The 16,330-nt window shown below is 41.0% G+C and overlaps 1 protein-coding gene across 6 annotated transcripts in view; it reads left to right on the top strand.

Annotated features, from left to right (window-relative positions):
• Window positions 1-16,330, top strand: part of GPAM (glycerol-3-phosphate acyltransferase, mitochondrial) — a 59,487-nt gene that overhangs the window by 31,821 nt on the left and 11,336 nt on the right. For all 6 annotated transcript variants that reach the window (XM_027594295.2, XM_027594290.2, XM_027594304.2 and 3 more), the window contains 10 exons: window positions 1,581-1,694; window positions 3,385-3,531; window positions 4,593-4,689; window positions 5,336-5,472; window positions 8,163-8,262; window positions 8,592-8,804; window positions 12,096-12,209; window positions 13,419-13,504; window positions 14,245-14,360; window positions 16,193-16,263. In XM_027594295.2, coding sequence (XP_027450096.1) covers window positions 1,581-1,694; window positions 3,385-3,531; window positions 4,593-4,689; window positions 5,336-5,472; window positions 8,163-8,262; window positions 8,592-8,804; window positions 12,096-12,209; window positions 13,419-13,504; window positions 14,245-14,360; window positions 16,193-16,263 — 1,195 coding nt within the window. The remainder of the gene's footprint in view (window positions 1-1,580; window positions 1,695-3,384; window positions 3,532-4,592; window positions 4,690-5,335; window positions 5,473-8,162; window positions 8,263-8,591; window positions 8,805-12,095; window positions 12,210-13,418; window positions 13,505-14,244; window positions 14,361-16,192; window positions 16,264-16,330) is intronic.

Here is a 16,330-nt window from a genome sequence, read left to right as displayed (position 1 = left end):
TGAAATTCTGTGAAAATTGATCCAAGAAGTCAAATATGTAAATTTGAAGGCTTTCTGATGTTACTGATCATATTTTGGTGATGAGGTAATAAGTGAGCATGACAATGCCTGCATATAAAAGTGTTTTGTTTTTTTTTTTTAATAGAACCAAAGTCAGGGGACATATTTTTTCCCAATCCCATGCTACCCTTCTCCCCCTCTCTCTCTCTCTTTTAAATTTAAAGGAGAGAGGAGCAATTCTGGCCCCCTGATATTTTTTCTCTCTTTTTTGACTTAAGATCCTAAGGGATCTCATAGAGTCTCTTGTTTATGTAAGTAGCCATTTTATGTATAAAGCCAAAGGGTTCATTTGTTGTCCCCAGTTGAAGGCATTTAAGAAAAAAAAGCCTACACTGTACTGACTAGGTGATCTGAAACCAGTCCGTGTGATGACCTGCCTGTGCAGTTGAGCTGGCTACTTCACTTCTCTGTGTGTTACATGAAGCAAAGCCTAGACACTTTTAAGCACACACACACATACACACACACACACACACTGCCTTCAATCCATTACAGAAGGATTTCATCAAGAGCTGGGACTTTGCACATTCTAGTAACAATTGTGAAAGTGTTCACTCAAGGAAGAATTTAGAATTAAACACTTAACATAGTGGGTCATGTTTGCAGAGAATTGAGACAAAGGAAAGGAGGTAGAAAAAGAGAATGTCAGAAAAAGAGATGAAGGAACAAGTGATTAATCAACACTTCTTCCTCCAGTTACTTTTCCTTAACTGAGGGCTTTTCAGAATTCATGCATTTATATTTGAAATCTGTCTATTTGAGTGTCTTTATGCGTGAAATGATAATGAGGCATTATATAATCATTACAAATGGTTTCAAATCATTGCATATGAAGGTTTGTAACATTGTTATTCTGAGGTCTCTGTCCCAAGCCCCTATATAAGTAACACATAGTTACCAACAACAATGGGAATAGTCCTATCCCTTAGATATGTCAAATGTTGGGGGGGGGTGGGGGGGTGGGGGGGGAGGTAAGAACTTCTGGCTTCATAAGCCCAGTGTACAAATGTTTAGACCATACTTTAATTATCCTTGACTTCTGTCAACTAATCAGCTTTGTCAGAGTCAGTGATTGCCTTAGATAAAAAAAAAATTACCTTTTATAAAAAATTAGCCCTTCATGTAGAAAAGACTTCCGGATTATCTCTTTATAGCTCATAGCTATAAGTTACATATATATATATAGCATTCAGCATACTTTTAAAAAATATATTAATAAAGTAAGACTTTAAATTTCTTTTGTTTTTATATTTGGTTTATTATTTGGCAGAGTAACGCCATTCAAGCATTTTAGTACACAAATTCCAAGTTTAAATTTTGGTTGAGTGTACACAAAAGAAATCAGAAATGAAATTGCATAGATCATCCTGAACTACTAAGGAGAATTTGCTAAAGGAGAACACCAAATTTCAGGAATAGATGAAACAAGGCTTTGTTTTTATAGCAGGAAACTACAAGTCAAGCAGTTTGTTTTAGGTGTACCTAGATGACTTCTCTGCTAAGTCCTTTTCACATTGCAGGCACAGAGGATGGCTTGCAAGACGTCTTTCTTATGTGCTTTTTGTTCAAGAGCGAGATGTCCATAAAGGCATGTTTGCCACCAATGTGGCTGAAAATGTACTGAACAGCAGTAGGTAAGGGTGGGGATGCTGTTATAAAGGGAAGAGGCGGGGGGTGGGGAGTTGGGGGGGAAGTGGGGTAGGAATTTTTGCCTTCCTTTATTAACCTTTACTTTCTCTGGGACTCTGTCTCAAGAGGGATTTCCATTTCCAAATGTTAAATGTTAAACTCAAAAGGAAAGCAAGGAAAAGTAGGAGAACTGATGGTTTTGGGAATAGCAGTCTTGTTTTATGCATTAACAATCGAATGGGTTTCTAAGATGTGAAAGGTGAGTCGGAATTCAGAGATGAACATATTTCCAGTTCTCTGTTTTCTGTAATACGAATGTTGGGACATTGTGTTTCTTATCATTATAGCCAAAAGGGAAACACATTTGATATTTCTGTCAGTTTTTGAGTACCTAGGCACAAATTCTTGTGCTAGGAAATCCTTACTAGAAATTTTAAGAGAATAAGATTCTGTCCTTGCTCTCAGAAGAGCTTACTTACAAATGGGAGACTGACTGGAACTCAGATGGAGTGGGGAAATAAATCATTCTCAAGTTTAGGCGTTAGAATATGAGAGTTTGCATGAAGGTCGGTCTCTGATCCACCTCATTTGGTGTCACCATGGTAGACATCTATCTGGATTTGGGGAGCCAGAGACCAGAGTGGTTTGAAAGACTGCTTAGAAACCCTGTAGTGTGGTTGCTAAGGCCCGAACAGTGGTGGCATGTAGTAGGTACTCAATAAATATTGAATGAATGAATAAATAGTTGATAATGGAGATTTAATTATCTTCTCAATTACTTGTAAAAACATTCCTGGCCAGATTGAAATAAAGGTATTAAAGGAATGGCCTAAGGTGCATCAGCAGTCTGTGAAATTGGACTTTTGAATTAATGAATTATGGGGTTATATGCGGTTTTTGCTATGTACTAGTCTAAAATCAGTAGCAACAGTGGGAGAAAACATATTATTTGAAACTCCTTTGGGTTATTGTATATTCTGTTTTCTAGGTAAAAACCTTCAAGGATGTTTCATTCCATCCAGAGGTTTTGACTAGTAACTATGATATTAAAAGTGATTTAAGGAGGTTTAACCTCATGGGTTCTTCCTTAAGTCACATGGAAAATTTACAAAACTGGATTAGATCTTACATCTTACTTCACTGCTTATTGCTCTGTGTTGTTTTAATCTTGAGCTTTCTTAAATTACTGGGTTGATATGGCAAACACTTGTAAATATTTATGCCCCTCTCTGATCCCTCCTAGGGAGTGTCACATATAGTTCTACTAATAAAGTCACTATATAAATGAGTAATAAATTAGGTCTTTAAAAGAAAAATCACACATTACTTTGGCAGTGGGCTTTGGATACCTCTGAGTATTGCCTAAAGCCACAACCTTTCTCTCCCCTCTGGTAGAGTGTAACTTTGTATCCCCCGCAACATACCTGGAATGTTCAAATTCCTGTAGCTGTTACCCAGTGAATTTGAGTTAAATTTTTAAAGCTGCTTTCCAGATTCCTCAGGGATTCATTGATTTAGGAATATAATATCCTTAATATTTATTAGGCAGCCAGATAAAACATATCTAATTTGAGCTTATTTTCATGTTAATCACATATTAAGAAGATACATTTTGTTTTGTGACTTATAGCTATGATTTAGAAAATACTGGATGCAGAATGTAGCATAGAACTAGTTACATTTTCTGTTTTCCAGAGTACAAGAGGCAATTACAGAAGTGGCTGCTGAATTAAACCCTGATGGTTCTGCTCAGCAGCAATCAAAAGCCATCAATAAAGTGAAAAAGAAAGCCAAAAGGATCCTTCAAGAAATGGTTGCCACTGTCTCACCAACGATGATCAGGTATTAAGAGGCAAAGCACAAAGTTTTCAGTGAGAGCCATCCTATTTTGAGCAAACAGGGACTGAACCATTAGACTTTCCTGGCACAATGGTTTTGGTCCAAAGGAAGTTTGGACATATTCTGTTGTTAAAACTCCTTTTTATTTTATTTTTTATTTTTTTAATTTTTTTAAGATTTTATTTATTTGAGAGAGAGATCACGGGCAGGGGGAAAGGGTAGAGGGAGAAGCAGATTCCCTGCTGAGCAGGGACCCCGATGAGGGACTTTCAATCCCATGTGGGACTCGATCCCAGGACCCTGTGATCATGACCTGAGCTGAAGGCAGATGCTTAACCGACTGAGCCACCCATGTGCCCAAAACTCCTTATATTCTTATTCAGCTTCCATGGAAAGTAGCCCTGTGGTAGACTTTAAGGTGCCTTGATCTTTGTTAATCGATAGCAGCCCTTGTATGACTGCTGACTTATCTCTAGACTTGTGAGCTGGGTTTCACATATCCATATCTTTTTTTCTTTTTTTTTTTTAAAGATTTTTATTTATTTGAGAGAGAGAATGAGATAGAGCATGGGGGGGGGAGGGTCAGAGGGAGAAGCAGACTCCCCACTGAGCAGGGAGCCCGACGCGGGACTTGATCCCGGGACTCCAGGATCATGACCTGAGCTAAAGGCAGTCGCCTAACCAACAGAGCCACCCAGGCACCCCACATATCCATATCTTAAAGGGAGTGGTTTTATGCAGCTTTCTGTTCACCTAAATATTCTGTTAATGATTTGCTTCTGAAGTGTAAAGTGTGCTATTTGAGTGAAATGTAAGATTTTCATCTGTAATAAATAGATAAATAGAAATGTAAGATTTTAGTCTATAATAAATACATGTATCCATAAGTGTGCATGTGAAAGTCAGCTCTTTAATTCAATAGTTCAGGTACAGACATACACATACTAAGTTACTTACAAGTACTTTTCGGTTGTAGGTTCAGAAACTTAAGTAGACAAAAGTCAACTCTCTAAATGTATGTATATACATTTGAATTTCTTTTTTTTTTTCCCCCCTTCTTTTAGACTGACGGGATGGGTGTTGCTCAAACTGTTCAACAGCTTCTTTTGGAATATTCAGATTCACAAAGGCCAACTTGAGATGGTTAAAGCTGCAACTGAGGCAAGAATTTTGTGGGATCTGTCATTCTGTTGTCCCCATGTTTGTGGAGTGATTTTAGAGTTCTTTTGTATGGAAATGTTCTCTTGTGTCCTGTGTGCATCCAACCCATTTGGAAGATTTCCTCCATGTGACATGAGCACAGTAGCTGTGCATTTGGGGAGGGGTGAGTAAGGGAGGACCTACCAGTAATGTGCTGGATTCCTTTTGTAAGTTATCTTGCAACAGCTCTGAAATTAGATAGAACAATCCATATTTATAAGTGACAAAATAAAAGCACAGATAAAGATTGCCCAGTCACGGCTAGTAAGTGACTGCCCATGATTTCAAGCCAAACCAAGCTTGGGGTTTACTTTGCTCTTTTGACATGATCAGGGCTGACTCTCAGAAATACATAAAGTCCACTTGAATTCTCAGTTGCACTTCTCCTTCCCCAGCTCTTTTTTTTTTTTTTAATTGTGGTGGTGGTGGTGGTTGTTTTCAGCTAAGGAAGTGTTAAATTGGAAGAAGTTCATATTACTGGAAAATGTTTTTAAAGAATGAGTCATTGATTAGCCAGCGTTGGAGTGATTCTAACCAAATATGAAGTTGCGAAGTGTGATTGAAATTCACATTTGAATTTTAAATTTGGCATTTTTTCTTTTACTAGATGAATTTGCCACTTATATTTCTACCAGTTCACAGATCACATATTGACTATCTCCTGCTGACTTTCATTCTCTTCTGCCATAACATCAAAGCACCGTACATTGCTTCAGGCAACAATCTGAACATTCCCATCTTCAGGTAAGACCAACTTATTTTGAAATTTAAGGTATGGAAAAATTATATTTTGAATTTTTGGTGTTTTCAGTGTACATTTTGAAACATGTTATTGTAGAGATGACATTAGGTTTTTTGCTTTCATTATACAAGTCATGCATGTTTATTGTGGAAAATCTGAAAGGTACAAAAAGACATTAAGACTATCACTGTTATTTCTATGCTTTATGTGGGATACTTGAACTGTGAATACCTCAACTTCATGGGCACTATTTATCACACGGCTAAAAGGCAATTAGAAAGATGAGATAGCAAATTACTGTAGCAGGCCTGGCAGTAGGGAAGGTGGGGGTGGGGATATGGGTCGTGGTGATGGTATAAAGTAAGAAGAACCATACCTGTTACCTTTGACCTGATAATTTAGTAGTGCTAGAAACACGTAATAATTATAATACGACACAAAAAGTATATTTTAGAGGTTTTTCAGGAGAAGGCAGTGCATTCCATTCAGAGGAAATAGTATGTGAAGAGGCCGAGAGGCTCAGATGCCTGGTACGGCCCCAAAACGGCAGACGATTTGGTAGGGTTAGAATGCAGGGTGCGGTGGGAAGGGTCAGAGGCCAGAAGTGGTCATTGCACAGGAATGCAGGGTGCAGTGGGAAGGGTCAGAGGCCGGAAGTGGTCATTGCATGGGGAGTGGGAGCTAGGTCAAAACAGTTTTTAAGCTGAGTTTAGAGTGTATCCTGTAGTTGAAAAGTGGTCAGATTTGCATTTTGAAAAGTCATTCTGGATTACAGGGTGTTAGAACAATTCTGACTCTATTAAAGTAGTTTAGGCAAAAGATAATGAAGGCTTAAATTAAAATTTGTAGTGGTGCTCTTGGTGAGGAAGGCATAGAGTGGAAAAGTATTTAGTAAGGTGAATTTATAAGACGAAATGCTAGTCCAGAGAGGGGGAGTTGTGGGAGGAAGACTCCCAGATATTTACCACCAGGGAACTGGATAGATAGTGGAGCTGATCACCAATGGGGAATGGGTGAGGAGTAGGTTTAGTTGGTTGGGGACATTGCAGGTTCAAATTTCAAAGCAGAGAGCATCTGTGACGTCGGCTCCGAGCAGTAGGGAGTATGAGGAGGATGGATTTACAGTAACTGGAGAGCAAGTGGAGTGGGGGGTTGTGCACATAAGGTCTCACAAAGTAGCCGTAATAACCTTTGTGTGTTGTGAAGTCTGATCCTCAGCCTCACAGTCCAAGGAGCTCCTTCCTGATTCCATTGGCTCAGAGTTCTGTGGCTAACCGGACTCATGGGAATAGCTGAAGGGAAGCCATTCATTCGTGTAGTCACTGATACTTACCAGCTGTGCTGTAGACAAGAGTGAAGAAGTTACATAGTCCTTGCCTTCAAATAGCTCATAATCTACTGGGGAATATAAACAAACAGCTCTAATGCGATGCGATACACCCCCTGCGGGGCAGACATGCTTCCCTAGGGACTAGAATATCTGTGTTTACTCTCCTGGGAACCTCTTCCCAGTACTGGGAAAACTGGGAAGTTGCATTAGAAAGTCACCAGAAAGTCGGTAGCAGGCACAGACTTAGAGCCAAGAGAACTGTTCCCTTTGGGCTTTAGGGGGGCCCTGCCCCATAATAGTTTGCCTTTCCTGTCATCAGAGTAATTCCTGTACTCATTCCCTCCAGGTTCTCAGCTTGCAGGTGCTGCTGGAAGAATCTCATCGAAATGCGTGTTAAAAATTGATAATATCTCATAATCCAACTTTCCTTTTCATGAACTCTGTGCCGGGCGTTGCTTAGCTCATCCTTCCTTCAGACGTGACAGTCGATGACCTGGCCTGTTTATTGGCCACTTTCTTCTGTTACACGCCAGTCTGCCCGTTCACAAACCACTTTTCAGGGTGGGTTGTTTCTCTGGGGGGTTCATCTCATTCATTATGAACTTTTTCATAGTTTTGCTCTCAGAGAGTGAAAGAAGATAGTGAAAATATATATTGATATTAATATCACTCTATTTGAAAAGAAGAGGAGGCTCTGAATTTGGAAACGTTGCCTTAAGTATTATAAAATTTCATCTCAGTATCAAAATCTGTCAGTGTCATAGAACCATGGGGTTGAGAAAAGAATCGTTTTATCCCCGTGTAAGTGTACATAAAGCACATTTTTGTTTCATGTTTTGGGAAAATGGTTGTGCTTGGTTTTGGTTTGATAAAATTACCCTTGTCTTACAGAGACACTCTCTAAGCAGTACTTTCTTGAGGAAATTTCCCCAAAGGAGCTTTTGTAACATCACATTCATTTTGTAGCAAATGTGCCAAAGGCAGATTTCAGGATGTCTAACAGTCAGTGTCCTGAGATCCTTGACAGTTTTCAAATTGAGCAGTATTTCATCATCCTCTTAAAATCTGTAACATTACCTTTGCAGGGTAATATATTATACAAACTTCTTTTGGTTTGGAACAGATGTTAGTAGGTTAGTAGGGCTTCAGTACACGAAGTGATATTCTAAAGGCTGACCAATGATGCAAATGACTGAAAAATGTCAGTAACATGGAAAATGGAAAAACATCCACATTTTCACTGTCAACAGCTCAAACAACACATGTGGTTTATATTCCTACGGCATATGTTTTGAAGTAACTTGGAATTGAATATTGTTACATTTTTACTTATAAATAACGGATGCGTTCTTCAATTTATAGTACCTTGATCCATAAGCTTGGGGGCTTTTTCATACGTCGGAGGCTGGACGAAACGCCAGATGGACGGAAGGATATTCTCTATAGAGCTTTGCTCCATGGAGTATGTATGCCCTCTCATCACCCTTAAAGCCCTTATAGTAGTTATCACAGTAGAAGGAAAAACAGACTTGATTGAGATTTAAAAAAAAAATTGTTGTCTGTGTAATTATTTAAGTGGTTATTGTCTGGGTATGGGGGTTGATGATTATTTCTGTTATCACCAAAATATAGCATCGGCGGAGCTGGCTTGCTATTATTCCTGTGAATAAAATATTTTGTCAGTAGTGAAGTTACAGGTTTTTGTTTGTTTATTTTAAGATTTAACTTTGCTGAGCTTATTCTAAGTTGGGTGGTCTTGAATTCATGGTTTACATTCTCCTTATATTCCAGCATATAGTTGAACTACTTCGACAGCAGCAGTTCTTAGAGATTTTTCTGGAAGGTACACGCTCTAGGAGTGGAAAAACCTCCTGTGCTCGGGCAGGACTTTTGTCAGTTGTGGTAGATACTTTGTCTACTAATACCATTCCAGACATCTTGATAATACCTGTTGGAATCTCCTATGATCGAATTATTGAAGGTCACTACAATGGCGAACAGCTGGTAAGAGGACTGCCTTCCCAAACGTCTTCTTCACTTTCAAGTCTTTTGCTTTTAGATACGGGCTTTTGGAATCAATTAGGAATTTTTTGCTGCTATTTAAAGCACTGTAGGAAACATGGTAGAGTGGGTGGGGTGAGTAGCTGTCATCCCTTGTGTCCGTGTGATTGGCCTTGCTAATGTGGCATTTTCCTGCACATCTTCCTTATCCATTCATCTGTCGGTAGATACTTGGGCTGCTTCCATACTTTGGCTGATATAAATGATGCTGCAGTAAACATGGAGTGCATGTATCCCTTTGAATTAGTGTTTTTGTATTTTGGGGGTAAATACCCAGTAGTATGATTATGGGCTTGTAGGGTAGTTCTATGTTTAATTTTTTGAGGAACCTCCATACTGTTTTCCACATTGGCTGCACCAGTTTGCATTCCCACCAGCGGTACAAGAGGGTTCCTTTTTCTCCACATCCTTGAAACACTTGTTTCTTGTGATTTTGATGCTAGCCATTCTGACGGGTGTGATATATCATTGTAGTTTTGATTTGCCTTTCCCTGATGATGTGTCCGTTGGCATCTGTATGTCTTCTTTGGAGAACTATCTGTTCATGTCTTCTGCCCACTTTTTTTTTAAAGATTTATTTACTAGGGGCGCCTGGGTGGCTCAGTCGGTTAAGTGACTGCCTTCGGCTCGAGTCATGATCCCAGGGTCCTGGGATCAAGCCCTGCATCGGGCTCTTGCTCTGCAGGGAGCCTGCTTCTCCCTCTCCTCCCCGCTTGTACTCTCTCACTGTCTCTCCTTCTCTCTCTCTCAAATAAAATCTTAAAAAAAAAAAAAAAAAAAGATTTATTTACTAATTCATTTGAGAGAGAGAAGGTGCATGGAGGGGGTTTGGGGAGGGACAGAGAGAATCTCAAGCAGACTCTCTGCTGAGCATGTAGCCCCACGCGGGGCTTGATCTCATGACCCCGAGATCATGACCTGAGCCGAAACCAAGAGTTGGATGCCCAACTGACTGCACCACCCAGTCACCCCTGCCCATTTTTTAATTGGATTATTTGGATTTTTTTTTTTTTTTTTAAATATGTTTATCTTTAATGATCCAAGATTCTGCAAGACACACTGATATACCCAGAACTGGGTGGAAATACAGCTTTCTCAGCCATACTGCCACCAATCTGGGGGAGGGAAGGGCCGGATCCTGGCTGGAGACCCTCCCCCCAGGTACAGTTGCAACCTCACAGGGAGTCTCAGTGCCCTATCTCCATGGAAACCAGCCCAGCACTGGGATGGGGCTCTAGGGAGCCCCTAGGAGCATCTCTGAGAGATATTTCCCATTAAAAACGACCACAGCTGCCCTCCCCCACCCAAAGCTACTGCCCAGCTTCCCCTCTTCCCCCTCTGCCAAGACAGAGGAAATGGAGTGACCACAGGAGGACAAAGTGACTGTACTTCCTATTGGGCAAGAAGAACGAAGGGAGGGGTTAGCAAGGTGGGTGCCATGGGCAAATGGAGGTGCCATGATTGCCAAAGGGCCAGGTGTGCCCCAACCCCAGAACTACCCTGTGTTGCCAGGGCGCCACTGCTCTGGGGCATAGAAAAAGGCAGGTCTTCAAGGCTGCTTCCTCTAGAGCTGCCCAAGGTTCAGATCAAAAGGGGATGGGGCCCAGGAAGGCTCTACAACCCTAGGAGGCAGTGACACCCACTGCCAAGACACTACCTGTGTCATGATGCAGTGTCAGGGATGTGTAGCCCCCATGCCTCCCTTCCCGGCCTGCGGGACTGCCAGAGGTCCGGCTGAGAAGAACTCCAGGGAAGACCCGGACAGGGGTCAGGGCAGGAGACAAAATCTTCTCCAACTTGACAGCAAAACAGAGCAAGTTCAAAGAAACAAAACCTTGATTTGTACAGCAGCTGCCCCTGGCCTACACCCACTTAGGGTCGCCCCAATAAAAAGCTGGGCAGAGCAGGAGCATGGCCGCCCTCGGGGCAGTGCACGGAACTCAGAAAAGTGAGTCTACAGGATACAAGAGAGAAGGGCAGAGCCAAGGCCCTGCTGTTCCCTGACACGTCCTCCCCTGGCCGCACGTTCCCTGGGCCCTGACTTCAAACCCACTGTAGGAGCAACAACATCAGGCTGAGCCCTGGCAGGCAGGTCTCCGGGGAGGGAAGTTCAAAAGGTGTCCCAGAAGGAACGTGAGAGTCCTCTGAAGGCCCCTGACTGAGTTCTTCAGGGAGAATGTTGAGTTGTGTAAGTTCTTTATATGTTTTAAATACTAACTCTTTATCCTCTTTATTACATTGTTGTTTGCAAATATCTTCTCCCATGCAGTAGGTTGTCTTTTAGTTTTGTTGAATGTTTCCTTTGCTATGCAGAAACTTTTTATTTTCATGTAGTCTTAATAGTTTATTTTTGCTTTTATTTCCCTTGTCTCGAGACATATCTAGAAAAATGTTGCTATGGCCAGTGTCAGAGAAATTACTGCCTGTGTTCTCTTCAAGGGTTTTTATGGTTTCAGGTCTCATATTTAGGTCTTTCATCCATTTTGAGTGTATATTTGTGTATGGTGTAAGGAAGTGGTCCAGTTTAGTTCTTTGGCATGTAGCTGTCCAGTTTTCCCTTCACCATTTGTTGAAGAGACAGTCCTTTTCCCCGGGCATAGTCTTGCCTCCTTTGTTGAAGAGTAGTTGACCAAATAATTGTGGGTTTATTTCTGGACTTTTCTATTCTGTTCCATTGATCTATGTGTCTATTTTTGTGCCAATACCATAGTTCGCAGTCGTATTTTTGTGAATGGTGTAAACAATGTACTAAGTGAATTAGTGTTAAGTGTTCTGGTTTTCACTGACCAGACTGCCTCTCCCAATAAAAGGATTACATCTGTTAGCATCTTTGCATGCTAAAGGTTTTATGACAGGTCTCAGTCAATGAATACTTATTTTTCTTCTTTATTTAGTGTTGTTCTTTATACAAACCTCCAGTTTCCATAAAAAAAAAAATAAATAAATGGCAGGCGCCTGGGTGGCTCAGTCAGTTAAATGTCCAAGTCGGGTTTCGGCTCAGGTCATGATCTCAGGGTGGTGAGATTGAGCCCTGCATCAGGCTCTGCGCTTGGTGGGGAGTCTGCTGGAGATTCTCTGTCCCTCTGTACCGCCCCCTTCCCCACACATGCTCGCTTGCTCTCTCTCTCAGATAAAGCTAAGAAGTAAATAAATAAATAAATGGCATTTTTTGGATAACAGAATGCCTATTAGCTTTATTTCTTACCATGCTATTCTTTTAAAATTGGAATTTAGGGAAAACCTAAGAAGAATGAGAGCCTTTGGAGTGTAGCTAGAGGAGTTATCAGAATGTTACGAAAAAACTATGGATGTGTCAGAGTGGATTTTGCACAACCATTTTCCTTAAAGGTGAGTATCTGTTGGAATGATGCAGTGTTAAAGCGTTGGTGTAGCTCCGTGTTGGAAGATGTGGGCTCTGGTCCTGCCTCTGCAGCCTCCTCTCCGTGTGACCTCGGTTTCTTCTCTTGGGAAATGAAGACTATGTCAAGAATGGCATTTCCTAAATTTTTCCTACCAAAGTATGCCTGTTGACAGAGGACAGTAAATATCTATCTTTGGGAGATGCCAGGGTCAACATTTATTGCTACTGTTTCTTTTTTAGTTCATGAGAATTCTGCTTGTTGCTTCATAGTATATATTGGTATTTTATATTTTAAAATTGCCTTTAGAGGAAATTTTGCAAAATCTACCCCTAAAATCTGGGTAAAATTGACAGTCTAGGATGATGTTCTCCTGAGTGGAATCCAGCCCGCACACATTTCACAGGGAGAGTGACATTCTTACGCAGAAGCCTGGCACTGATGGGTCCCGAGGTCCTGGCAGTTTTAAATTCCTAAGATTTTTGAATTGGTGGAGAAGAAGGATGAGTAAGGGAATCGGGAGCCCAGGGGTAAGGGGCAGGGGTCCTCCTTTTCCTTTTGTTCCATTCTTAGTTTTACTTTAAAGAACCTAACTGCCAGGCTAGATGCTTTCTGGCCTTACATGCTTTCCACTTTGAGGAGCCTTGTCATTTCTTACCACTTTATCTTTTTCAAAACTGTTGCACAATTTCTCTGTGTTGTTATGATTTGCTTTTGGATTGAGGTTCTTTTGAATATTATGTAACCCTCAGGTTGTCAGATTTCCTTTAAAAAGCATGGTTGTGTTTATCATTACTAATAATAATATTGGGAATGTCCGATATTTTGTGTCGATGTGAGAAAAGTTAAGTGTTTTCCTTTAACTTTTAAATAATTCTGTTTAAGGGGTGCCTGGCAGCTCTTGATACTGGGATCGTGAGTTCAAACCCCACATTGGGCGTGGAGTCTACTTAAAAAATTTTTTAAAAATTAAAAAAGTTAAAAAATTAAAAAAATACATAATTGTGCTTAAGCATCATTGTCCCATCCTTTGTATCATCAGGCCTTAGATTTCACACTTGCCAAAATTCTAGGAGTTGTCCTGCAGTTCTGAAGGTAGTTTAGGCTATGGAAAGTACTTCTCCTGCTCTGTAGCATGGCTCATTTTATGTAAGCAAGACAATGAGTTAATGACTGTGTTGTATTCCCCGCCCCCCAGGAATATTTAGAAAGCCAAAGTCAGAAACCTGTATCTGCTCCACTTTCTCTGGAGCAAGCATTGTTACCAGCTATACTTCCTTTAAGGTAAGATTTGTGGAAGCTTTTTGTACTATCTATACTATCAAATATCTGTTATTTCTGGCATTGCACAGAAAAATAGGTTAAGTTTATGAAGAATGTGCACGTTCTCATTGTCACTTCCTCCCTTTGGGTACCTTTTCTCTTGGTCTGATAAAGGATAGTGAAGTGACACATTTTCATACTAGTCTGGAGGTTTTTGATTATTTGCGTTATAACATCTTTTTGATTGTATGAATCAGGTAGGAGTTCTTATTTGATTTATGCTTTTAAATGTTGGAACTGGATTCCTTTTGGTAATAGCTTAGGTTATGCATATTGTATGTAAGTGCAGTGTATAAAAGAGTTTTCCTATGTACATTTTCCAGACTTCAGGGTGAATTGTAACTTAGAGAAATTAAATATTAAGCCCCTCCCCTAATGTGTGCAGGTGTCAAAATTTTAGAAATGTTTTAAAATGAGGTATCTTACTTTATGCAGTCTTTTTCAGCCAGTGGATTTTGGAGGTGGTGTACCAATAGATTATTTGGTCATAACTCAAAATCTTTTGGTCAGGAGACTGTATTAAATATAATAAGGTATGTTATGGGGGAAAACAATGCATAGAAATGATCTATTTGTGGTTTAAATTTAGAATATGTAGAATTGAAAGTATTTAAGACATTTATACCTTAATTCTAGATAGTTTGCTTATAAGAGAGATAAGAGTGTGGTTATAGAGTCTAATTAGAAAACAATCTTTTCAGACCCAATGATGCTGCTGATGAAGGTGCAGACACATCCATTAACGAGTCCAGAAATGTAACAGATGAGTCCTTCCGAAGAAGACTGATTGCAAATCTGGCTGAGCACGTTCTCTTCAGTAAGTACAATACCAAACCCTTTCATTCTGCAGTTCAGACTCAGCATGGTGCCGGGCACACTGCACTGGTTTTGGAATCTGCTGGAGTTAGGTTCTACTTCTGGTGCCATTACCTACTGCACAGGTGGTGATGGAAAGTTATTAGAAGGTGATGCCAGGGGGATTTGAAGTAATTAAGTAAAACATCAGACAGGGTGCCTGAGAATTAATAGGTGCTCATATGGTAGGTCTTATGCTTTTTAAAAAAACAGTACTGTCAAAGTGATTTATTGTCTCTTTTGTTCATGAATTTCTTTGCACTAATTAGCGGGATGGTGTCTAGGTGTATAGTTGCATGTCCCTTTTCCTGCTGACACCATGATTATTTCTATCCAGCAAATATTGAGGGGCTCTTATGTATGTGTAGAGCTTTGTTTTAGCTGTGGGGAATACAAATTGAAGAATTAGCAGTTCTGCCTGAGCTTACGCTCGTCTGGGTGGCAGAGCTGTGTGCAAGTAATTCAAGTGGGAGTGAGCCAGAGCAGAGTGAGTTGCGTGCAGAATTAGCCTTCTCGAAGTCCCGAATGCTAACATGTGTCATGTTGTAGGATCCGCTTCAAAATCCTGTGGCAGTGATAGTGGCTAGCCCCTTGGTGCACAGCCCAGGGGGGGCTCTCCTTTCCATTCCCTGAGCGTCACTCCCAGGCAGGCCAGACTCTCAGCACTTGCTGGTGACACCGTCATGGGGACTTCTTCCCCTCCCCTCGCTCCCGCCGCTCCAGCTCCTAGTCCTGCTTCTCGGGAGGTCGGGGTATTCTTTTGTGCGCACATCTGTTTGCGTGTCTCTACCCAGACAACCAGGATGTGGCTGTCTAGTCGCTAAAAATATTTTTTTACGATTTTGTATTGCACTGTTTTCCATTTGTAACACACGTACTTATTTATGTTTTTAAAAAACTCTTTATAAATATTCTTTTTAATGGCTATGAATATGGTACTTGGTACTTTTTTCATTTTTTAAACACTGGAGACAGCACTGAGTGTGAGTGAAGTGTACATGAATTCATTATCATCTCAGAAAATTCACACACGGTGTGTTTATTTCAGATTCTTCCATAGATGTTCTCATACTTGATTTATATGATTATATTTTCTACGAATTCCGGGTATTGGGTTATGGACTACAGTAATTCTCAAATGTATTTTGTCCTCTCCCTCCATACCTCGGGCTTGGTCGTTTCCTCCGCAGCCCAGTGAATGAGGCAGCATTTTCATCTTACCAGTGAGGAAGCTGCTGCACGGGGGTTGAAGTAATTTCCCCCAGTTACGAAATTAGGCAGTGTAGGAATTAGATTTGAGCCCAGATTTTCTGACTTCAGATCGACTGCCCCTTCTCCCACTGCACCCCTGTTCTAGGGTGACAGTGATGATGCCTGCAGAAGAGAGCAGTGAGGTGTATAGCCACCAGAGCCTGGAGCCAGGAGCACGTCCAAAAGCACGGAAGTGGGAGACCCTGTAGAGCTGCCAGAGCAGGCTTCTACTCTGGGTCTTCTACTGCCTTCCATGAAGATGTCTCTCGGCCATTCAGTAACTAAATTCCACTGGCCTGTTTGGAAAGTGGAGCTGTCTTAGGCTGAGTGCTGTTACACGATACCAATAATCTCTAGTGAGGACTGTTGGCCAGAACGTGGTACCGTGTTGTCCTTTCCCTTCGGTAAATTCTAGTTACAGGAAATGTGGTAGATGTAGAGGTATTTATAGTTGTAAATACTCCTGTTTAAGATGTAGGTACTTTCGGAGACTTTGAGCGGTATTGAAGAAAGGGAGCCTAAAGCTCTGTGTTTGCCTTCCAGCGGCTAGCAAGTCCTGTGCCATTATGTCCACGCACATCGTGGCCTGCCTGCTCCTCTACAGACACAGGCAGGTACGTCTGCGGTGTCCCCTGCACTCGAGGGGAAGCGTGCGGATGCCTTGTCAGCTGTTCAGAGCTT

The sequence above is a fragment of the Zalophus californianus genome, chromosome 15, assembly GCF_009762305.2.
Source record: "Zalophus californianus isolate mZalCal1 chromosome 15, mZalCal1.pri.v2, whole genome shotgun sequence".
In the NCBI taxonomy this organism is placed as follows: domain Eukaryota; kingdom Metazoa; phylum Chordata; class Mammalia; order Carnivora; family Otariidae; genus Zalophus; species Zalophus californianus.
The sequence above is the reverse complement of the archived record's forward strand: the minus strand, read 5'-3'. Positions and strand labels throughout refer to the sequence as shown.